This window comes from Epinephelus fuscoguttatus, linkage group LG10, assembly GCF_011397635.1.
Source record: "Epinephelus fuscoguttatus linkage group LG10, E.fuscoguttatus.final_Chr_v1".
Classification (NCBI taxonomy): domain Eukaryota; kingdom Metazoa; phylum Chordata; class Actinopteri; order Perciformes; family Serranidae; genus Epinephelus; species Epinephelus fuscoguttatus.
In genome coordinates this window covers 39,728,988-39,754,409 of record NC_064761.1, presented here as the reverse complement: position 1 = coordinate 39,754,409, position 25,422 = coordinate 39,728,988, and the positions used below count along the sequence as shown (strand labels likewise).

The window sequence follows — 25,422 nt, the reverse complement described above, 5'->3', positions numbered from 1 at the left end:
TGTCATGATTGCCCACTGTTGTTATCTGCCCTGTAGGTTAGGTTTGGTAATTTTAGGTTTGGCTCTTCTTTCCTTTAAAGGGAGTGCACGTCGGAAACTCACATGCACCATATGCAACAGAAAATGCTCCTCCTCTCTGAATCTACAAGAACACAGAAAGGTGAGACATCTACTGCACAGCTCACTTTATCCCCACCCAGATACTTTGCGTCGGATCTGAGAGGATTTACTCAGCTTACGCAGTTTTGCATGATCCATTTTTACAGTGATGTCTCTTTTATGCTGTTTCCTGCTGTACAGTGGAATCCATCACACTCCACTTTTTCTGTGACCCCATCTCACCTCTTAATCTTTTGCGTTCGCCTCTGCTTCTTGAGCTTCTGAGTCGTGTGGTTATTTCCTCTCCACGTGAGGCTGTCTTTATGATCAGGCTGTTACAAATATACTCCTGGTGACAAAGAGCAGAGGGGTGGTTTCTTTTTCACGAGCTCATCCCACAGGTCTTGTGAAATACAAGAGGCTCTGTTGGCAGACAATGAGGTTTAAACCTTGGCGTCAGAACTCTCCCTCTTACTGATGGATTACAGGTTTGAACAGGGCTGTGTAAATATTCTAACATGTTTTCATACAAATACATATTTGTGTTGGTATTGTGTATTGCCAGTATCAGCTTATGTTAAGATCATTTTCCATTTGCCGTTTACACAGCTATGAGAGGATTGTTCTTTCCAGATTCAACGTATCCTTGTGCAATGGATCGTATGATATCTAACAAATTAGTGCCTGACGAATACGTTACCTACTTAATGCAAAGTTTCGTACTTAATGTAAAGTTGCATAGGTTAGGTTTATGAAAAGAAACATGATTACGATGTTCTTTAAAATGACTCAAAGTTTGCTTGATTTCACACGGCTCTAAACACTCTTCTCCTGGGGGAAAGTCCTGTGTTTTGTGACCCATTTCACCAACCCAATGCTCTTTATACTACTTCCTTTTTCACTCCTGTCAGCACATTGGTCACTTGCTTGCAGTCTTCCTGATTACGTGGATTATATATGAAATACTGGCTAATGATTAAGTGTGTTATATACAAACTGTGGTGCATTAATTTTGGTAGGTATATATTAACAGTGCATTAGAACAGCCTGCCAGGTTACACTCTGTTGTGCATTAAATAAGCTAAGATTTCTGCCTCTTGAAGCTCCACTCCAGTTGCGCGTAAGCCGTTACCATGGCAATCAGACTGCTGTTCTAGCATATGTGTCAAAGCGCTAGCATGGGTATTGGCAGGGATAGCAACAGCTGTCACTCTAACATAAGCTATGAGGTGGAGAATTTTTCTCCACCTCCTGAATCTAATATTGGCCCGATTTAGCTTAACTATTTAACCAACAGTTGATATGGGCAACTAGCTTGTTTGTCGACAACAAATGAATGAAAAACCCAAGTTATCCAAACTTCATATCAGTTACTTTGTGTGGAACAGAGTTTCCACTTTAAGGTCTTGATCACCTTGTTGCCAGTTATTTTGCCAGCACCAGCTGACAGTTGCTAGTAACTTTATCCCTTACATAACCTACTGTGGTCTGTAAATGTTAACTTAAGTTACCGAAGTTTCACAGCATTGTGCTGGGTCCAAACAGTCCCAAAATAAGAGGTCTCTGTCTTGACTTGCCTGTGACGCACACAACCCTACGCTGTATGCGTGCTGCAGGTGTAGCCTGTAAAAAGATACGACACATTCACTCTGCAAACAGTCTGCATCTATTCCGTCTAGCTAAAATATCTATGATATTGACCTACAGCTTCCACTATAGTCACACGTCATTCACCCGTTTTAAGCAACGACCTTATTCTTTTTTAACTTTGAGCACAGTATTAATTTTATGTCAAAAAATATTTTGGGAACAGTGTGGCTAAATATGAAATAATATAGATATGCCAAAATACACTGGATTGGGCTTTAAAGATGTAATTATAATGCAGTCAGTATTAAATAAATAGCCAGAATACATGTGACTGGTGTAGAATAGTCAGTTTTATCAGGAGTTAGAGAAACAAAAATATCTTTATGGATTAATCACTTGTTGTTCTCTAGTTCAGGTCAGCATAGCACAGCACTTTAAACAATGTTGGGCACTGGATGATAATGCAAGTTATCTCCAACAAATCGTGTTATTGGTTGTCGTTCATTAACTATCATTCGTCATTAATTTTCCCTGCTGGTGATTGTGAGTTTTCATTTTCTCTTGTCACCATCTACTGTCCAGATTAATCCACACTGGTACTTTAAATTCATCATGAAGCCACCTCCAAACTGTCCAACATTTAAAGTCACCTGGAAGTTGTGACATAGTTCTGCAGTGCATCATTTAACCTACTTCGTCTGTGTATGAGTCAGTATTCTCCAGTTTCAGACCTCCAGGGTGTTTTAAAATAGGCGTATGTAATATTCCTATGTGGCCTCCTTATGTGTCTATGTGCCAGTTCTGCTATTATGTGTCTCATGACGGCAGAAATGATTTCCAATCATGCACTATTGTCTGAAGCATTGTCTGTTATAAAATCTGAGATCTGAAAGGCTGAATGTGCTCCTATAAAATGAAGTCAGCGTTACATTAGATTTTGACAAATGATGTTTTTCCGCTAACACATTTAAACAGTTGTTCAGAATAACAGAGTCTGCTTAAACACAAAGTCTTATGATAAATATGTCACATATTGTATTCTTATAGCTTCCTTCAAAGACGTTGGGGCATTAAGTATTATTCTTGCAGAGGAGCAATCAAACTTTCCATAATGACACGTTAGCGCCAAAGCAGCTTAAAACTGCCATTATCATCATTTAGCTGAACAAGCTTTTGCAGTAGCAGCTGTGACAAGAGGAGCTGCTTCACATTAGCATATGCTATTGTAGCTGTACGCCGGGGAACTATTGAATGTGCAATTATTGGAGCTATGCTCTGAAGCAGAAAAAGGATTGGAACTTTTCATCACTTTAATTGCTTTTCTGTCAGTAGACATCAGTCTAATGAAAGCGGACAAGATTTAGTTTCTGTTGACCATCGCAGACCCTGATCCTTCAACTTCTTTTTGTGCTCTTCACCGCAAGTTTTTAAAAACTTATCAGCAAGACCAAAACTTAAATGCTCTCCCTTTTACTCTTTTATTGTAGGTACATGAAATACTTGAATGCCATGCGTGTGACAAGAAGTTCATCTCCACAAATCAGCTGAAACGTCACATGATCACACACTCAGGTAAGAAAATGGTGCATTAAAGTCCAGTGTGTAGGATTTAGGGGGATATATTGGCAGAAATGAAATATATGATGTTATATAAATGTATGTTATAATATAGAAGTTTGCATGTCGGTTTCTTTGTGTCAGTCCTGCAATAGTAAAGGGTGTAGCCCGCCTCTCACCCAGTAACAGCTGGAGTAGGCTCCACGATAAGCGGTTCCAATTAATAAATTAATCTGACATTTCTTTTTTTGACTGATTAATTAAAGGTCCAGTAAAGGGGGATATATCGGAAGAAATAGGATGGAATATAATAAGTAGGTTTTCTTAGTGTGTGTTCACCTGAAAATAAATATTGTTGTGTTTTTGTTACCTTAGAATGAGCCGTTTATATCTCCTTAGGTGGCGTTTCTCAAAGTCAAGGACCCTTTCTTGGTAGGACGCGTTCTTCCAAGGAAGGGTCACAACTTTTAGGGAATATATATTTCTGGATCATACTTAAAAAAAGCAAACTTAAACTTTTGTGGCACTTAGCGCTCTATCACTGCTGTAAATGATGAATTTAAAAACTTCTATGTTTTATCTTAATCACAGTATATTTTTAAATCTCATATTCGGCAGTGGACACATTGGAAAGTGTAAATTCTGAGGTTTCTGTCAGTAATTTTTTATGCGTGTATGATAAAAACTCCTGGAGATATTTGTCCAAATAAATTATATATTTGTCTAAATCCTGCTGAGCTCCGCTGGTGCAGGTTTCATCGAAGAGGCCCCGCCTTCACTTCCAGCAAATTGTGTGCAAAGAATTGTGGGTACTTTTTACCTGCTGAGGATACACACATGCATCCTTGGAATTTCTCTAAAAGAAGGGCTCAGTTCTCGGTGACATTAGGAAGGATCTTTGACATTGAAACAGTCCTGAGGCAGGATTTGATGACGTAGCATCAGCCATGTAAGGATCCTTCCTTGACTTTGACAAACACCCAGGAATTGGAACTGCATGAAGTTCTCCATGTTGTCTCTGCGGTAGTCTCTACAGTCTCTACAGTGTTTTCACGTCAGCGACCATAATAAGCAGCCCCTGTGTGACAAGAGTGTCTGAAAAACAGATTTTTTAACATCTAACTTCTTTATTCAGTGTTTGTACTGGTTTAAATCACCAAGTCCAATTGTTTTGGAGAGGAAGAGACCTCTGAAGATGATTCAGCTCCCAGTAAAAACCTCCTGAACAATGAATTCTAACTGGGAGAAATTAGCAATTGTCACAGCTACTCACCGCCATTGAGTGTTGCTAAACCTTTAAATCCATTGCTCCTTAACTTTATGCATCATCTCTGTTTACCACAATGCATCTGTCTTAATCTTCCAATGATCAGAGAAGCGACCGTATACCTGTGAGATCTGCAGTCGCTCCTTCAAGCGCCTGGACCAGGTGACGGCTCATAAGATCATTCACAGCGAGGACAAACCATACAAATGCAAGCTGTGTGGCAAAGAGTTCGCCCACCGCAACGTCTACAAGAATCACAAGAAGGTGAGCAGATGTGGTATCAGTCATAATAATCCACTGGTGAGTTAATTGTTACTGTAATTAGGCTCTCACAACAGCGGTAATTGCTCTCTTTATACTGTTATATGTAGCTGATTGGTGTGTGCTGACAAGAGAAATTAATTGAAAGGAACTTCAAAGCTAGAATTATTAGCGGGGCTGTAATCAATCAGGGTCTCGTTGGTGGCTGTTATCTGTGGGGTCTCTGGCCTGCTCCACCCCTGAGGTCCCCCCGTGTTTACTTTTGGGATTGAGGTGTCACTCAGATAGATAGGCCGGGCACGGAGGGGGGGGGGGCAGAAAAACAGAAGCACTTTGAACTTAAAGCCCCCCGAGCTGCCTGTCCTCATCAAGTCAATAAACTAAATCTGCTACGGAGACTTTTCCATGATCCTCTCACATCAGTTTAAGAGGCTTCATCAACATCCACGCTGAGGCGGGAGGCGGCTCGCCTTACACATTATAAACATGCTGATGCTGCTCTGCTCTCTCTGCAGACCCACTCTGAGGAAAGACCCTTCCAGTGTGAGGAGTGCAAAGCTCTGTTCCGCACCCCCTTCTCTCTGCAGCGTCACTTACTCATCCACAACAGTAAGTATGAGTGTGAGAGCCTCTGTGTGGTGTTGTGACCCTGCCCACGGTGAATACATCCACCCATGATAAGTGCAGCCTTAAAGATTAAAGAATAAATTAATTTGCTTCACAGTTTAGTGGGATTTTTTCTTCTACAGCACAGGTAACATGATTTATAGTTTGGAATTTTGCCGTCGCCATCTTGTATAATTGGAGCCAGAAGAGTCCATGAACCAAAGATGTTCAAAAATTCCTAGATACCGGATCCTTATGATGGCGCCTATTCAGTCCCATTCAATTGCTCACCTGAGGTAACACCAAAAAAGTATCTAGCTTCCGTGTTTATTTCTGCGATAAGCGGCCCACTGAAAGCGTACAGTAATGTTTCTCCTGCTGGTTCTGCCTGCGAGTTCCCTCAAGGCTCATAGACTTTATGTTGTGATGATGTCACAGATTTTAAAATGGTTTTACTCAACGCCAGGAAAGTTTTACAAATATAAAACTTCCATGGATCAAAAGTTCATAATAGAAAAAGTCACAATTACCTTGTTTGCAGTCTGAAGTGTCCTGACAGCAGTTTTGCAGATGTCTCTTTCATTTATTTATATATTTATTTATCTTTTAACAATATATTTGGGGGCTTTTCATGCCTTTATTTGATTCGAAAAATAAAGCATGACTGATTAAGAGAGAGAGGGGATGATATGCAGCAAAGGGCTGTGGGTTGGAATTGAGCCAGCGGTTGCTGTGGCAGGGACACAGCCTTCGTACATGGGGCGCTCGCTCTACCCGCTGAACGACTACTACTACTCGGCACCACCCCAGACCTCTCTTTAGAATCGTAGCCTACGGGGAAAATGCTTTTTGGGGCACAGGGGATTTTTCTGCTGCAATACCGTGAGTGGCAACTGGGAAAAATTGTCTGCAAAGCCGAGCAGCGTTCTCGGGCCTGGGATTGACTCATTCTTTGAGCCAGCCTCAAGTGGCCATTTGAGGAACTGCAGTTTGTAGCACTTCACATGAGCTTTATTTTTCAGCCCCAGAGGTTGCCACTTGTTATTTAGACTCTGTGTTAACACCTTGTCTTCAAAAGTGGATGTAGTTACATGTATATCCTTGGCCGTTTCAATGCTTTTAACATAAAGGTCAGAATACAGGTGCACTTTAACCATAGATGGAACTGGTTTGACCACAGAGATGCGAGTAATGGCTTGATTAAATGCAGTTTTTACTCTGTCAATTCTGGTGCTTATCAGATGTCTCTGCATCCAACAGCCTCCAGGTTAAGGGAGTTCATCTCTTTTATATAATTTCAGTATGGTGCGTCTTGTTGCAACTTTGCATGCTACAACCGAAGTGATTTATGCACAGTCTTTGCAGGATAAACAACTATGAAAAGACAAACAACTGTTTTACACAGAAATAACACAACATTAGGGCCTATACAAGAAAAAGGAACATTTATTTTAACCTTAAATGTCAAGTTCATTTCTTAATATCTATATATATATTTGCTGTTAAAAAAGAAAGGTTGAAATCAATAATTTCTCATCAGTCAGGCAGTGTAGGGGAAGCACTGAAAAGGGAATGTCGACAAGTCCAGAAAGTTAGTTTTTCTTTTTTTGGATGTAGGTATTCACATTTTAAATTTCAAGTTAGAAATACCAAATCAAATGAAATTATTGATCATGTCGTATGCACAAATTACTAAATGAGCCATGTGAAATATGAAGCCTATTTTTGGGGAGAATGATCTCAGAACAAATTATTTATCCCTCCTGTACTTTGATAAAGCCGTCTAGAATTGTATCCCTCTTGGTATCTCTTAGTAGACATGTTTTTAAGTTAAAACCAGCCAGCTCATCCTCACCCTTGTGGACACTTCCATTAATCATAGACATCATAATTCTATCAAACGTCTCACCAAGGAGACATGTGAGAGCATTCAGCTTGTCTGGTCGTCCCTGGCCGCTGTGGCCCTGCAGAAATGTTCCTCCCCAGACAGTTGAGCTGCAGTAGAGCCTTGGCAGGATGCAGCACTGGTCCTCGAATTGAGCCAGATAACAAAGAGATTGTAAAGCTCAAGGCATTTCCTGCCGCTGTCTCAGGAGGCAGGCCATATAATACCAGGACTCGTATTATGTATCAAGTTCTAGACAGTATGTGGGGCGGGAGGATCGAGTGTGTGATTTCACTGGAGGTGAGAGAATAGACATGCCACTGAATACATGTGTCCATCTTTATGAGTTAATGTTAGGGCACCATGTTAGTGATTGTCTCACAATGAGAAAATGAAGCACAGATGTCGCAGCATTGTTTGACCAACGGGCCTCATGCAAGAACGTCATATTCATATCTTAAATGTCTCGTACTGTTTTCTGTTAGGTTTGGTAGTACAGTCGTTCCGAATTGAATTCACCAGACTCTCTTTAACCGGGCAAACTACCCGTAAATCTCTTGTTTCACATTAAGGAGTGCCATTCATTCATGAGGAAGATTATTAGCATAATCCATGCCCACAAAATTCCTGTTCCGCTCTGTTTGTTAAGTTTCATTCACAAAAGTATTACTAAAAAAAAAGACTTTCACACTGCTGCTGGAAATTAACAGACAGAAACACTACACAGTGTAACAGTGTCAGTGGTTGTATAAGGGGACCTGAAATAATTAGTTTGAAAATATGAATACAGCAGCCATCACACAGGGTGGTGATGTCATACTGTCAGGTGTTATTACGAAGGATGATCATTGAAAGTGACTCAGACTCACATGTAGACCCTCAGGCAGCTGGACTGAGAGCATTTTCAGAACAGCGACTGAACTCGAGTCATCAAGTATAAAAAACAAATAAATGTCGCACAAGATGAAATGTGGATTTGGTTTATTTTAGGTTTTTTACTGTAGTTGATTTCGGTAACATATTTAAACTTAAAATTCATTTAGATTAAGGCAGTATAATCCTTAAATTAAACAATAGTTTTTTTACCGGGTCACCTGCATGACTCGTACGAGTTTTGTTCAAGAAAATTCTAAATACAAATAATTTGATGAATGCGACAAGTTCCCTAAAGAGAAAACCCAAAATGACCATTTATAAATCAGTTGCTCACCCTGTGTTATCTTGAATGAATGAAGAAGACAGTAAGTAACTACGTTTCTCACATGTCTCCATGGTGAATGAAGAATCTGAAAAAGGCTAACAGTGTCAATGAACTATCGTAAATGCATCCGCGCTTAACAGCAAAACTATATCAAATCATCAGTTTACAAACAAGTCGTGCAGTTTAATCCAAGTCTCATTTATCTAGTCGTATGCTCAGTACTCCTCAAACACACGCCTTTTCGCTAAAACCTTACTATTTAAAACATTTCTGTATACGAGTAACACATCTTTGTAAGCGCATGCATTTGAACTCTGATCATACTTTACCCTGGGTAGATTTCAATCCTGGAACCCATCAACTATTGGTCTGATGAAGTTGATATTTTGGCCTGATTTTGGCCTGGTAGCCACAGATATCTGAGCCAAAACTTTCTCTGCTTTGTGACGGTCATTTCGGCATCTCTGTATAAACATATTTGCCTATGAATGCAGATAGATTTAAAAAATAATAATGATAAAAAAAAAATCCTAATGTCTAGTTTACTCGTTGTCAGACATAGCTGATGGGTTCTGACGGACTGTTAACCTGCCGCTCAGTCGTGATTGATCAGTACTACTGGGACTACAAATGGACTCCAAAGGGAAACCAGGACACTTTCGGTACCAACATTTTGTCATGGTGCCCACAGATTGTGCAAACGTGCAGAGTTGTTAGAGATCAAGCAGAGGTCGAACGTTACATGTCTGTACGCAGAAGTGGAATTTCATCTTCTAAAGTTTGAGAAAAAATACCAGGTCTGTCTGGCTTAAAGACATTGGGTATCATTTATAAAACAATGCATAGGATCCATACTAAAAATGCACTGACAGATAAAAGCCAAAAATGGCGTGCACCAAAAAATATTTTACAGTTTCTACAATCAGGCTTGTTTAGAAAATGAGACCCCTGGTATTACTTCTCAAACTTAAGAAGATAAATTTCACTCTTAGAGGCTCTGAAGACCGCTTCTATAAGGAATGGCAATGCTTGATAGTTTATTTCAATAGGCTTTGAACACTCCCTCCTGAACGGGGAAGAAATATTATGTAATTGTACATTGATGCTATTCACTCTCACGCACTGTTATTCAAAAGACCTCCTCTTTTTTTAAATGGAATCAATGTCATTGTGTGTTCAACCTGTATCTCCTTGGACTTTCAAGGTAGGGGCGTTAGGGAATGGGTGGAAGATGGGGAGGGATGTTTGTTAAGATAAGAAAAAATGTAAGGAAAAGTATTGTTTCAATTGTGATTTTGTATGATTTTCAGTTATTCTTCAATAAAAAAACGTCATTAAGTTGTAAGGTTTTAACAAAAATGCATGCGTTTCGGAAGCACTGAGCATGCGACTGGATAAATTTGACTCGGATTATACTGCACAAGTTGTAGGAGAATTTGTAAATGGATAATTTGACATCGTTTTGCTGTTAAAACACACACACACTCTCCCTGTTACCGCATTTCATCAAGAATTTTCTTAGTTTTTGGATTCTTCGCCATGGTGAAAGCATGCGAGAAGAACAGTTTTCTCCAAAATTGGGCGTAAGACGGGGTGACTGATGTAGAAATAATTGTTTGTTGAATGAAGTTTTCCTTTAAATTACTCAAAACTGTGAGTTCTTGAAACATTCGCAGCACATTTATGTAGGGTTACGTGTCAGTTGTGTATTTCTATTTGTTTAAAGACCTTGAGAACAATCCTGTATGTGTGTGTGTGTGAAAGTATAAATCACTGTCTGTGCATGTCTGGTTTAATACCAGACTGAAGCCCTGTTCCAAGTCATAATGAAATCTTTATGCGAGGGTGTCGTTGACATTAATTATCATCAAGCGAATGTGTTCGATTTGATTAAAAACACAATGGACCTCAGCTTTCAGTGGTGTTCCAGTTTATTGAGCTGACCATCATCGGCCTTGGTAACAGGAGAATGAGCACAAGCTCATAACCACTTGCTCCCGCCAAACACACACACACGCACACTCTCTCAGCAAACTACTCTGTGGAAATTGAATGATCTCCATATAATGGAAACAACTACTCTTCAACAATAGAGGCTGTTGTATGGAGACAGAGAGCAGAGGCGTGAAGGAAAACATCAGGCTGCACTCTGTGAACAGCTGAGCTTGTGCCCCAGCGTACTGTCTGAGCACTGTCTGTCTGGCATTTTAGTGCTTGTCAGTGGAATGATTAATACAATAAGGCATGTTTTTTTGCACTGTAAAAGAATGAGACACAACCATTTGACGCTCAGATGAAACATATGGCAGAGCAGTTTGTTTTACTGTTTCCCCTGGGATGTGTTCAGCTACAGATGCACAATAAAGGACGACGTCTACTGAAAAAAAATAGAGCCAAAAATTTCTAAAGACCATTGTTCAGGGTTGTCTGGTGCAATGAAACACCCCTCTTTGTATTTTTCTGTCCACACAATCACCCCAGTGAAATTGGGTCCCCTCTTGCTGTGCGTGATGGCTGTGTGTTTAGAGGCGCAACAATAGATAAACTGGAAATGGCTCTGATAAATGTTCCTCTATCCTTGCCGCAGGTGAGAGGACATTCAAGTGTGACCAGTGCGACGCCACCTTCAAGAGGAAGGACACGCTCAACGTCCACATCCAGGTGGTGCACGACGGCCACAAGAAGTATAAGTGCGACCTGTGTGAGAAGGCCTTTGTCACTCCTTCAGTCCTCAAGAGCCACAAGAAGGTGAGTGAAAAGAGCCGGAGCCAGACGACCTCAATCATACACAGTGATTGCATGTCTGCCAGGGCTGTCACTTTGTGCTGGATTTGAGCTCAAGCAGCATTTTTGAAATGCACACAGAAACACAACAGAGAATAACTTATGAAACCTTGTAAAATGAAGTTGATTGATTCGGTTATCTTGCACGTAACCACAGATAGTTGCAAAGAATATACTTCTGCATTTTTTCCGTCATCAATCTTCTGCTATCACACTGAATTTTAAAGGGAAGGAATGACAGCCCAGTCGTCTATTTCTACCAAAATATTTCCATTGCTTCACATCCAGTCTTCCTCCTCGCCTCATGAAAGTGATTCAGCTAACCGTTGTAATATCTTGGACTGTCAAACCTGGCGGGGACATCCATCTTGACCGTTGCTGCCCATGAAGGCTTAGAAATCAATTCCTATGTTGATTAGAAATGGCAGTTAGTCCATTAGCTCCGCAGGGTTTCAAAGCCCCAAACAGATCTCTCTGCAGATTATGAGCCCTAAATCTGACAACGTCCGGTGTGGTTATGGATCAAGATTGAAACCAAACAGCTTCTTGGCACAAGGCAAAAGAAAATGTCTCGGAGGTTGTCTCAGAACAGTAGGGCTGAAGACAGGCATGTTGAACTGTCTCGCTGCTTACAGGGTCTGGAGGCTGCAGAGGGATCTGGCCTTGATCAAAGCCAGGTTGCCGAGGGGACGACAACTTGCTGGCCGTGTTTACATGTGCAGAGTTAATCCTGCTTTTGGCCGTGCTGTTGTTAGGGTCTCATTTGATGTACACCTTGATACTTGGCAACTGTTTGTCTGAGCAAACTTTGGCCCCCAAATAATCACAAAGAGTCCTCACAGCCATGTTTTGTTTGTATCACATCTAACCGCAGCTCTGTGCACCATGTCTGATTTTGCACATGTGATGAAAATCAAAAGTTAAAGATAAGAAACTTTTTAAACATTATGAAAGCCAAACATCTGATCCAGGTTTCTTTGAATCACAGTATGAGCTAATCTCAGTTACTGAAACAGAGTTGAGCTGCAACTAACTGTGCTTTTAAGTGTAGATGGATCTGACTAGGCGGTACGGTGGTGAAGTGGTTAGCGCTGTCGCCTCACAGTAAAAGGGTTATGGGTTCAAATTCACCAGTTGGCTGGAGCCCTTCTGTGTAGAGTTTGCAGGGTGAATGATTGAAGTATTTAAGAGGGATATATTGGCAGAAATTGAATATGATAAGTATGTTTTCACCTAAACAAATAAGAATCACATAGTGGGTCTGCCATGTTGTTTCTACAGGAGCCCAGAGCAGACAAACCAAACACTGGCTCTAGGTGGGGCCATTTGTGTTTTCTGAGTGACCAGAGTTTAGAAAAGCACTGATTTTTTTTATGTGAAACTGCTTCATTCGGGGTTTTTACCGATTTAAATCACTGGGTATTTTTGTTTTTGAGAGGATGATTTGGTTCCTGGTGAAAACTTTATGAAGTTATCAGAGAAGATAGGGGAGCACATAGTGGCAGGTCCTGGGCTAGTCCGTGTGCAACGAGCTGAATGGCCTCAAAGAAACACTGATATGAAACATGAAACTGCTTTATTCAGTGTTTATACTGGTTTTAATCACCTGGTCGGTTTGTTTTGGAGAGGAAGAGACCTCTGTGGATATTTTGGCTCATGGTAAAAACCTCCTGAACAATGAACACTGAAGGAAATCTAACCGAGAGTCCACGCTCGGCACACTGGGGAAGTTTCAGCTGTTTGAAATCTGCAATCCTCCCTGCTGGATGCCTCTAAATCCTGTTTCTTTAACGTGCAGTCTTTGAAATAGAAATATAATTTGAGAAAGAGTAAAAAAAATGAATATGTTAAAATAACAATGCTACATGACAGAGATAAGCAGTTATTCTCTCATTTGAGAATCTCTAACCAGTGAATTTTTGGCATATTTGCTTGTAAAATAACTGGAACAATTGATTGTTAAATCAATGTGAAATTAGCTGCAGTTTGCTTTGTTTTTTTTGTCGACTAAGGATTTATGTGACTAATTGTTTCAGCTCTACTTTGAATGACCCGGCGGCTCCTCTCTGAGCACATATAGATGTAGCCACTGAGCCTGAACGATGTCCGATAATTTGAATTTTAATTGCTTTAAGAGATGTTTTAATCAAATGCCAATTTTCAAAAGGAACAGTATGAACAGTTTAGGGGGGATTAGTGGCATCAAGCATTAAGGATTGCAGATTACAACAAACTTCTCCTGTTTCAGGGTTTTACTGGGAACCAAATTATCGGCAACTGTGTGATGTGAAAACCCAAATTGTTTATCTACAGCCAGTGTTTGGTTTGTCCATTCTGGGCTACTGTAGAAACATGATGGTGCAACATGGCAGTCTTATATTATATTTCTGCTAATATATCCCCCTAAATCCTACACACTGGACCTTTATAGGGATGCATTGGTTTTACTGGAAACAGCTATGTGATATTTTGAGTGACAAGTGCAATTTTCTCACCTCAACCAGGAATTTTTATAAGCTTTAAGAAAAAGAAAAAAGAATTCAAGGTTGACGACAAACGACTTGCTAAAGACAACAATTTTGATGTGAATATTGATAAAGAATCATCCTTTCTTTATTTTCTACTGGAGACCAGACAGAACGGATGTATAACTTTGTGTCTTTAATTTCTTTGGTCACACGTTCAGCAGTCGTTTGTGTAAATGAACAGTAGTGTGGTCCATTTCTGGCAGAACAGGCCTGAGTTATTTGTGGAGCGCTCTTGTGTTACACTCAATGCTTTCTCCTCACTGAGCCTGGGTTTGTGTTATACGAGAGGACGTGTGTGTCAGCATGTATGTGCATGTATTGTATGTTTTGTACAAGATGGTCTCACCTCTGTCGCTGCTATTCTGGAAGAATTCACCTCTAAATGAAAATTACAGGTTTGGTTTTTGAGTAGTTGCAGACACACAGATCAATTATATATAAATACTTTGAATAATTACTTACAACTCCCAATAAATTCCACACTTATGATTCAGAACTTGACGTTCCCAAGAGAAATTGCCAGTGTACCCCCTGGCTGTTTGCCTGCGAAGGTAGAATACCAGTGATGTTTTCTCTGTTGTACAAACAACTAACTAAATAATGCAGCACCGCTCCATCTGGGACGCATGTGTTCGTATATATGTGGATTTGTTTGTGCATGTGCTTGTGAGTGTGTGTGCATGTGTGTGTTAATGTGCATGTGTGTCTGTGTGTGGATGGAGCCTTTGTAACGAAACACCCGAGGTGTCAGAGGGACACAGTGGGGTGATGGAGGAAAGGATGGGGGCCCAGGGAGGAGGTGTTCCTGTATTGTTGTACTGCTGTTGAAACTGTCGCTCTGAGTTTGAGCCTTTCATACTCACGATTATTCTCGGGAATTTATAACAGGGCCAGCAGGAGGAATTCAGGGCGCACTTTTCAACAAGGAGAGAGTGAAGGAGATAGGAGTGAGGGGGGAAGGGGTGGAGGGAAAGGTAGAGGAGGTAGTACACGCTTTCCACATGCTCCTCTTCCCTGTTTGCATGTGCAGCCCGTATGAGCCCACAGAGCTCGACACTGTGGACTGCTGGAAGGTGAAAGGAGAGGAAGAAGAGGGAGGAGGAGGATGAGAAGATGAATGCATACGTGCACCCTGGCCTTTGGTCCCCCGGGCCTCGGACCCTGGCAAATCTGCATCGTCTGTGTTCTTTGATCCTGCCTTCAGGGCAGCTCAGTGGATCCACTGTCATGTGAACATGTGCATCTCCATTCACTGAGTTGACCACGACTTAGTGGTGCGCTACAGAAGAAAACTACATTTTTATTAATTCTTTACCCAATCAGACAGTGCTGCTAAAATAAATGCTTTAAAGTGGGCATTTAAAGTGGAATCTAGATCCTGGAGCTGCTTTCACCAAACAAAAAAATACCAAAATCTGATTATGTTTGAATGAATGGTTTTAAGATGCAGTATGATAAAGTTTAATTTTCCACTTTTGATAATGTTCTCATGAATATCTGATTCCTATAATGTTCTGACATTGAATTCCAGCTATCACAGAAGATCACATTTTACTTTGTAATGTAGGAAGGATGTGAGGATGAATGTTACAAATGTTTTTCTTAACATCAACCACATGTCTCTGGCAGACACACACAGGGGAGAAGGAGAAGATCTGCCCGTACTGCGGACAAAAGTTTGCCAGCAACGGCACGCTAAGGGTCCACATCCGCAGCCATACAGGTCAGTGGCTCTCCACGGTTTAATGCTTTGTTAAAGGATTACTTTACCCACAAAATGACCATCTGTGTATCAATTACTGACCTCGTGTTAGGCTGGGTTTATGAAGCAAACTGTTTTCTTGCATGTCTCCACGGTGAGCGAAGAATCCATCCAAAGTGGAGAAAAGTCTTGATGAATTGAAATCAAAGGGGTTTGCATTCAACAACAGCAAAACAACATGCATTTTCGCTGAAACGTAAAACAAAAAACGAAACGATAAATGTAGCTAGGTAGGAAGCTGACGTCCCCAAAGCTCCAACTGGTCGCCTGTTTCTCCAGCAGGCTAAACCTTTCTGAATCTAAACATACTGAAGATGTGCATTAGAGGCTATTAGAGGTCTGGAACCAGGCAACTAAACACCAACACCTTGTCTTGAATGTCATTCTTGTATTATGCCCCTCTCTAACCACCTTCACACCATGCTCACTGCACAGGTCACAACAACATACCAAGGCACATTTTAATATTCGAAATTCCAACATGATGCCACACTGCTTGTTCCAGTCTTTGCACTGCCACAAAAATAGAGCCCTGGATGTTCATTAAACTGCCTTAAACTAGAAAGCTACACATTCCTGTGCGTCTCCTTACCAACAGGCTGGTGCAGAGACCTGGCACGGCCACACACACACTTCTTGGCCTCTAAACTCCGTCACTCACTCTTTCTTTCTGTCTGTCTCACTGCCCGCTCGCTGCCTGGCTGTCTCCTTCTTTTCCTCACTCTTACTGAACTTCATCTCTTTTTCTCTCTCATGTTGTCGTCTCATTGTCCTGTTGTTTTTCTTGGAATTGAATGCATCACTTTACTCTGTTTGCTCTCTAGCTTCAAACTTGGTGGCTGGAATGCACTGAAGCTCAATTGATTTCTCAAAAGTGGCTGTGTCCTATGAAAACATACTGGGGTGTTAATCACTAGTTTTATCATGTTTCAATATTATATTGATTTTTTTCTGATATCACAAAGTCTGCCACGATACAATTCACAGGCCTGTGATTAATATAAGATAATATCGTATGTCCATCCACGCAGTCAGTTACAGAAAAAAGCGGCCACCCCTTTCTTTTTTTGCTAATGGCCATTAAAAAAAACACATAAATAATTAAGCAGTTATGTGCAGTACTTTTACTTTAATTTGACTTCTCTAACACAGATAAAACATGGCTTAAAAACAAGAAAATTTAACATAGAAGTATAAAATTTGGCACACTAATAACTGTCAAAATTTATAGATCCATTATTAGCTTAAGCACTTAGCAGTGGATAGCGGACCTTTCCTCTACTCTTAGCTTAACAAAGTGAATTTCAGTTGGCATGCATGTTTTTTCAGCCAGACATTATTGAAACATAGGAGCTAATGTTGCTGCAGTGAGAGCAACAAGTTAGCAGAATAAATTGCTCGGCTATGCTTGTCAGATTTCCTGTGTATTTTATCTTGCAAGGGCATGATTTGCACAAAGTGGCAACCTCCAGGGCTGAAAAATGAGGCAACATGGAAGTGCAAAAAAATTCAGTAGTCCACAACTCAAGCCTCATGCCCAAATACCCAGTGATGGCAGCCGAAATCTGTCCAGCTGAATGGGCCTGATTTTGAGGCATCATTTAGGCCAAGTCTCAGCCGAGTCAGGCGACGGGATGTGGCCCGACTTATTTCTTCTGGCATGCTGAGTTTGGGCCAATTCTGGGCCAGATCTTTTTTGGTAACAGCTCAGTGATGGCAGTGTCGGCAGCCAGAGTCAGGTCAGCTGTTTTGGCCAGATTCTGGGGCGTCATTTATGCTGAGTCTCAGCCGAGTCAGGTAACCGGATGCGCCCCGGCTGATTTCATCTGGCATGCCAAGTTCAGGCCGATTCTGGGCCAAGTCATTTTGGCTACCTGGTCACTTATGGCTCCAAAAAAACAACATAGGGATAGGTTCATAGGCAATGTTACGGTAGCTACGTCCATTATTTTTACAGTCTATGGTTAGCACATGGCATGTGCTTTGGCTGTTGACCCATCTTTTCTCCAGAATCCATATTTGCCATTTTCTGCCTGCTTTTTAAGATTTTTTTTTTTTTTTTTTTTTGCATTTTTTTCTGCTTAATTGACACACGGATAGACAAAGATATGAAAGGGGAGAGGGGGGGAGACCTGCAGCACAGAGCTCTGGCCCACTGCAGTAAGGACCAAAATAAAGCATATCTTTAAGATGATGATATGGATCGATGTTTTCACTTTGTATTGATGATTGATGGTCATTGAATCAGTGCATCAGTCTATACTGATGAATCGTTGCACCCCTAAAACATACCAATCTTCCTCACGTGTCTTGTGATCTTCTGATCTATTGAATCCAGGGAGATTCATGTCATCATGACCAGCCCACACAGAGCCCCTAATTAGCAAATCAATTACCTCATATAGTCAGTGTTTCAATATATGAAGCTTCATTCACTCCATGTCTTGACTCCCTACAACACATCATATTATAAATGTTTCAACTTAAATCATATATGGAGCCTCTCTAGACCTTCCCATCAAGCACTGACATGATTAGTGTGTCAAAATGTGTGTGTATGTTTGAGTGGTGGCAGGACGGTGGTCCTACCACACTTTGTCAACAGCTTCCTTTGTATCTGTGTGTGTGTGAGCTGTGCATGTGTGTGTTTATGTACATGTGTATGTGTGAAGGACAAACCAACAGAAAGAGAGAATGTATTCCAGTGTGGGCCGCGGCCCAGTCTGATTGTATTTATATAGAATAAACAAAAGGGAGGAATGCTGGGGGAGGGGTGGGAGCCGAGGGGACACCTCAAAGAAAGAAAGGAGTAAAGAGAGAAAAGACCACTCCAAGAAAGCATCCAGCCGGATGACCCTTGACCCTGACTGGCTGTAAATCTGTCCCCTCATTCTATAGACTGGGATTTTTTTTGTTTGTTGCTTTTTTGTGTGAGAGGAAAAAATAAGCTTTAGTGAAAAGTGTGAGTCGTTCCCTGAGCGACAATCAAACAAGACTCATCTTGTTCTCAAACAGTGGAGAGTAATTTCGTGGGCACACACGGCTCTCTATGGAGATTGTGTGATAAATGTTTAAATCATAAAACGAGCCTGTTAATGGAAGTAAAACTTTAAAGACAGCTAGTTTTTTCTGTCAGTGATCTCTTAAAGAAGGCCACCAGCTGAGGTGAAGACCTTTAAATCGACAGCTTCTCTGGATGGCAGACAGGAAAGCTCGATCTTGTTTGTCTTCCTGCTTCACAGGAACAAGTCAGCATTGATTATTTACCTGCTAAACACAGAGGACTTTGTACGGATTCCTTGGAGATTTCCTCCCCCTATCATTTTACCATCAAACACTAAAGTGCATTGTCAGAGAAATGGGTAAAGTGAGAAATAGATTAAAGAGAAATCCTAAAACAACAACTTGAGAGTGTTAAGTAGCTGGCAAGGTGTGTACTGTATACTTGGCTTGGATTTTGTTTCAATTTAATTTGGTTAGAACATCGTGTTGAGCTCAAACAAATTAGTTGTAGTGCCACAGAGGCAGGCGTCTTCTCAGAGAGCTGCCTTTATGAGATCACCGACAACCCATAAAATGTGAGCTGTCAAAAAACTTGGACCAGGATGCTGAAGACTTTGTGGAACTCAGTAGTCATGATGGATGTTTCTATCATCTTCTAAATGATTCTTCTTGGCCCTGTTGTGTGTCGTTCTCCACATCACAGCTCAGTGAGAGTAGATTTTCCCACCATGTGTGCCATGATGTGGTAAATAACCATAGTGGGGTCATGAAATTTATTTGTGCCAAAGGAAAAACGTTGACAGAACCCAGAGCCCCGGTGTCATACTGACATCATAGGACATGTCATGTGTGGGCACAGCGATCAGTGTAAACCCATGAGCTGTGTTACGACAAATTGGCGTGGCATTTTAACCCTTAGAAATGCTGATTTTGTGTTTATGTTGTGTTATGAATAAAGCTTCAGTGTTAAGAGTTTTTCCACATGCTCAGACAGACCGAGGTCTCCAGTGTGGTTGCACATGTTCAGTAGTCAAAAAGAGAACACTTGGATGGTTTTAACATCATCATCACAACCAACAAATAAAAGATTTTTCTACTTTAAGTTTCACAAGCACAAGAACAAAACAAGAAGTAACCACGAGTACAATATGTCAATTCCACACAGCTGTCTGAGATGATTATATTAAAGCCGCCATGTGTCAATACACTCAGAGGAAACGGACATGAATGGGTTGAAAGCAACACAAAGACCGCACCAATTTTCACTGGGATTGTCTCATTTTTCTACGAGCAAAAACTTATGCCATCATAATTATTTGAAGATGCTATAATTATGAAAAATGTGCTCATATGGTGGCCTTAAAGGGCCACTCCAGAATGTTAGTTTTGCACTTCCTGACATCATCAGTTATGTTTTCAGACTTTAAAAAGCTCCCACGGGAACCAAAGCAGAAATGATACAACTTGTAGATTAAAAATGTGCACCCCTGATGTACGGATCAGAGAAAGAGCAACAAGTCCAAATTCTCACTGATCAATGTATTCTCATACAACGGTTAATATACACTGAACAAAAATATAAACGCACCACTTTTGTTTTTGCTCCCATTTTTCATGAGCTGAACTCAAAGATCTTAAACATTTTCTATCCACACTAAAGACCATTTCCTCACAAATGTTGTTCACAAATCTGTCTAAATCTGTGTTAGTGAGCACCTCTCCTTTGCCGAGATAATCCATCCCACCTCACAGGTGTGGCATATCAAGATGCTGATTAGACAGCATGAATATTGCACAGGTGTGCCTTAGGCTGGCTACAATAAAAGGCCACTCTGAAATGTGCAGTTTTATCACACCGCACAATGCCACAGATGTCGCAAGTTTTGAGGGAGCGTGCAATTGGCATGCTGATTGCAGGAATGTCCACCAGAGCTGTTGCCTGTGAATTGAATGTTCATTTCTCTACCATAAGCCATCTCCAAAGGCGTTTCAGACAGTTTGGCAGTACATCCAACCGGCCTCACAACCACAGACCACGTGTAACCACACCAGCCCAGGACCTCCACATCCAGCATGTTCACCTCCAAGATCGTCTGAGACCAGCCACCCGGACAGCTGCTGCAACAATCGGTTTGCATAACCAAAGAATTTCTGCACAAACTGTCAGAAACCGTCTCAGGGAAGCTCATCTGCATGCTCTCGTCCTCATCGGGTCTCGACCTGACTGCAGTTGTCGTAACCAACTTGAGTGGGCAAATGCTCACATTCGATGGCGTCTGGCACGTTGGAGAGGTGTTCTCTTCATGGATGAATCCCAGTTTTCACTGTTCAGGGCAGATGGCAGACAGCATGTGAGGCGTCGTGTGGGGGGGCGGTTTGCTGATGTCAACGCTGTGGATCGAGTGGTCCATGGTGGCGGTGGGGTTATGGTATGGGCAGGCGTATGTTATGGACAACGAACACAGGTGCATTTTATTGATGGCATTTTGAATGCACAGAGATATCGTGACGAGATCCTGAGGCCCATTGTTGTGCCATTCATCCACGACCATCACCTCATGTTGCAGCATGATAATGCACGGCCCCATGTTGCAAGGGTCTGTACACAATTCCTGGAAGCTGAAAACATCCCAGTTCTTGCATGGCCAGCATACTCACTGGACATGTCACCCATTGAGCATGTTTGGGATGCTCTGGATCGGCGTATACGACAGCATGTTCCAGTTCCTGCCAATATCCAGCAACTTCGCGCAGCCATTGAAGAGGAGTGGACCAACATTCCACAGGCCACAATCAACAACCTGATCAACTCTATGCGAAGGAGATGCGTTGCACTGCGTGAGGCAAATGGTGGTCACACCAGATACTGACTGGTTTTCTGACCCCAATAAAGCAAAACTGCACATTTCAGAGTGGCCTTTTATTGTGGCCAGCCTAAGGCACACCTGTGCAATATTCATGCTGTCTAATCAGCATCTTGATATGCCACACCTGTGAGGTGGGATGGATTATCTTGGCAAAGGAGAAGTGCTCACTAACACAGATTTAGACAGATTTGTGAACAATATTTGTGAGGAAATGGTCTTTAGTGTGGATAGAAAATGTTTTAGATCTTTGAGTTCAGCTCAAGAAAAATGGGAGCAAAAACAAAAGTGCTGCGTTTATATTTTTGTTCAGTGTAGTATCTTTGAAAAAAAAACTGTATAGTTATGCTGCCACTTGCTCATAGAACATTCAAATGCACAGGATCCAGGGACCTGTATAACATTTTATTGCAGATAGGGTGGTTGAACAGTTCAGTGGTGGTTGTCAGATGATTTTCTTCTATAACAAAGAATATTTAAAGAAAACGTTACTGCTTTACATAATACAAAAAATAATGATAATGAAAATAATATTAGTAAATTAGATATCATTCAACTTATGTCATTAATGCATCTGTTACGGTATTACTCTTTTACTTCTTTTAACAACAGTTTATACTTAATATCAGTCCTTCTAAAATGCACATACAATGGTTCGTACGATACCTAACAAGTTAGCACCCTATGAATGATGTTATTTTTCGTAAAGGCGTGTACCAAACATAAAGGTGCGTCCTACCTCATAGGTTAGATTTAGGCAAGTAAAGTTACTGACATTTGGTTTAGGAAAAGAAACATGGAGATGTCGTACCTTGAAAGAACTCAAAGTTCGGTAGATTTCACACGGTTTCGAACACCACTCTCTTGGGGGAAGTCCTGTTTTTGTTTGACCCACCCACCAGCCCAACCTGCCTTCTTACGTTGACTTTTAGTCTCAAAAGTACTTCCTTTTTTGCATTGGTCATGTGATCATAGCCTTCCCAGTTATGTGGATTGTACATGAATTACTGTCTCACGATTAGGTGGGTCATATACGAATTATGGTGCATTACTTTTCGTAGGCATTTGTGCGAAAAGTGCAGAGGAAAAGTCCACTAGCTGCTAGGCTAATTTATACAATGTAAAATGCCATAGGCTTGTGCTAACATCATTAGCATGTTGTATTTGTGGGGAAAATGTGTCCAGATACAGACAAGGGCTTTTTCTGTGAATCCTGCGAGTTATAGTGAAGCTGATTTGTGTACTTGTTTTTGAAATGGTCTCTGTTCAGCCATGTTTAATGTGTTTTGAATCAGCTAAACTTTACAGCACTTCACAGAAACCTCCGCCAACAACTAGTGTTTTGGAGCTGTAACTGCAGAGTGACACAGACACACCATCGCACATGTACAGATGCTCACAATGGCATTGGCTATGTGCATAGGCTACACCATAAGCTCTGCATAAAACTGATGCACAAGTCCTGCTAAGTAGGAGAATTTTCTCAACACATAAAGGAACACTCTTCTTTAGTTTATCACAAATATTTCAAATCAACATATCTGGAGAAACATGGTTTTCACTGGACAGGAAGGGGATGAAAAACTGTACTGTGAAAAGTAATGTGATGTAATGTAGTGAACTAAAAAGTACAATATTTGCCTCTGTGATTTAGTGGAGTAAGAAGAAGAATAAAGTAGCATAAAATATAAATACTTGAGTAAATGTACTTAGATATATTCCACCGATAGGGAATCATAATTGTCTCACACTATTTTCTGCTATTATCAGGTTAAATAAAATGAATAATAAATATATAGGCCACAAACAGTGTCTGGTTTTCCTCAGAGACTTAGAGGAAGGAGTGGTCGGTCTGACTTTTGGACTACAGATGACAAGTAAAGTAGATCTGCTTCACTGAACTAAAGCTTGTGTTCCAGTCATGTACAACCCTGAAAAATGTATACATGAGTAAATAATTGCCACCCATTTTTCAATAATTTCTATAATTATACATGCCAGAAAACTGTCATTAAAAACATTTTATTTCAGTTTTGTTTTACATTGAACTGTTGTACCAGAGATTACTCTGAGGCACAAAGTAAGGAGAAACACACTGCTCTTTGTGTAAATATGAGTTTCTCACTGAGACCACAAATGATATTAAAAACAATATACAGTCAGTATTTTTTTCCTTTTCAGTAATGGAAAAGAAACGGGAAAATAAAACACATGAAGCAACTTGTTCTTGGAAAATACGTCTTAATTTTATAAACACGCACGAGCTGTCCCACTGGCACCAGACAAAGGATCCTAATTGTCTCGATCATGGTGTCATTTGTTATGGTGATTATACACAGCCATATTTTTGATGTTTTAAAAAGCTACACATTGCAGCTTTAAGTGGTCTCACGACAGAACAACTGCCCTCAAATGGACATCTGGTAAAACTCTGGAATCACTGAACCTATTTACGTACAGATGATTTTGTTTGTCTTGACTGTGGTCATGGTGACAATCGTGTAAAGTAAAATCACAGCGTACTGGATTATTTTCTGTCCCTGTGATGAATAGTGCCTCGCTATCGCAGCTTGATCTCTTTTTTAGGTGCCGTGTGGATGCTTAATTTGGAGACGCGTGTCAGGAGTTTGGATCTGCTGCATGTGCGGCGAGGCGAGTCTGTGTGATGCCTTCACATGGGCAAGTTTAAGGGAATTGTTTGAGGAAGTGGAGAATCTACCGAGACCCTGGCTATAATGGAAAGGTCAAGTGTAAAAGTTGTTGCGCGTTCCTACGGCTCATCAAAGGCGATCTCTTATCATCTCCAACACACTGATATCACATTACCTCCGTGGCCCCTGTCGACATGTGACACAGGGCAGAGGGAAGGACAGTGGAGGGCCACTGTCTGACTGAACCGGAGGAAGCTGGGAATTAATTTCTGACGGACAGCACTAATGTCTTTCAGACCGGAGCCCCGAAGCTACAAAGCGCTCTCCATAACACGAACGCCGTGCGGCAGGCAAAATGACAAAGCCGGCCATCTGCTAACCAGACACGCGGCCGTACGCGCACATATACAACACACAAGGGGTGCCAAACGGATCGATTAGCAGACAAGGAGTGTGAGGGCCACAGCAGGGGCCGGGGGAGACACCCAGGGTCAAAGAGATGGTGTCCTGTTTCAGCACATGCTAAATCAGTTACCATCTCCACACACATAAAGCCCTGGCTCAGTGCTGCAGCCACCCCTCATAATCCCCAAACAATCTGGCTCAATCTGGAGAATAAGTGGAGGGTTTCTAGTTACAGTAACACTCGGCAGAACAGACTCTAAGCCTCTCACACGAATAACAGAGAGCAATGTTGCAAGAATGTTACTACTTAGGTTTCTGAGTAGCGTTTGTTTATTTCCTGTTTCGCTAAAGGATTGAGTTGCTCTTGTTTTCATTAGGAGCAGGTTGATCCAGTGGAAAAGCCATGACTGCTGGATAAAAGTAGCTTGGATGTCATCTATTAGCGACGTATTTATGAATGACCTCTTTAGGAATACCATCATTTTCTCTGTTTGCATTTTCCAGATGAGGCACACATGTCCAGAACCAGAGAGTGTATAGGTTAAGTAGGTGAATTGGTGTGCACTTATTGCGAGGCTCCGTGTTAGCGGGGTGTGGTCATCTGTGCCGTGTATTAACTAACAATAGCCAGCTCCTGGGAGGGATGTGATCCAAGCCGCAGAAGTATACTGGCACACTGTGCTCCGGTGCTATTAGTGCACTAATGCCTTCCCCAGGACTCCCCAAGGCTAACGCTGGGCCTTAACCTGATACCACACATGCTACATAAGACATAGGATTTGCTCTCCTCTTTCTCAAAACACATCTGGGATTCAGATTTTCCTGTTTGTCAACAAAAGGCCTCCTAGAGGCTGAAATTGCACAGACGGGGATTTTGGGACAGAATGCTGCCGAGCTGCCCCTCTGCACATGTCTCAGTACGCGTAATCAGTCCACATATGTCACGTTAACCCTTTCCA

The 25,422-nt window shown here is 41.3% G+C and overlaps 1 protein-coding gene across 1 annotated transcript in view; it reads left to right on the top strand.

Annotated features, from left to right (window-relative positions):
• prdm5 (PR domain containing 5) overlaps positions 1-25,422 on the top strand; it is a 55,484-nt gene that overhangs the window by 9,095 nt on the left and 20,967 nt on the right. The window contains exons 8-13 of the mRNA XM_049588820.1: positions 81-160; positions 3,177-3,261; positions 4,620-4,777; positions 5,290-5,383; positions 11,054-11,214; positions 15,408-15,501. Of these exons, the coding sequence (XP_049444777.1) occupies positions 81-160; positions 3,177-3,261; positions 4,620-4,777; positions 5,290-5,383; positions 11,054-11,214; positions 15,408-15,501 (672 nt within the window). The remainder of the gene's footprint in view (positions 1-80; positions 161-3,176; positions 3,262-4,619; positions 4,778-5,289; positions 5,384-11,053; positions 11,215-15,407; positions 15,502-25,422) is intronic.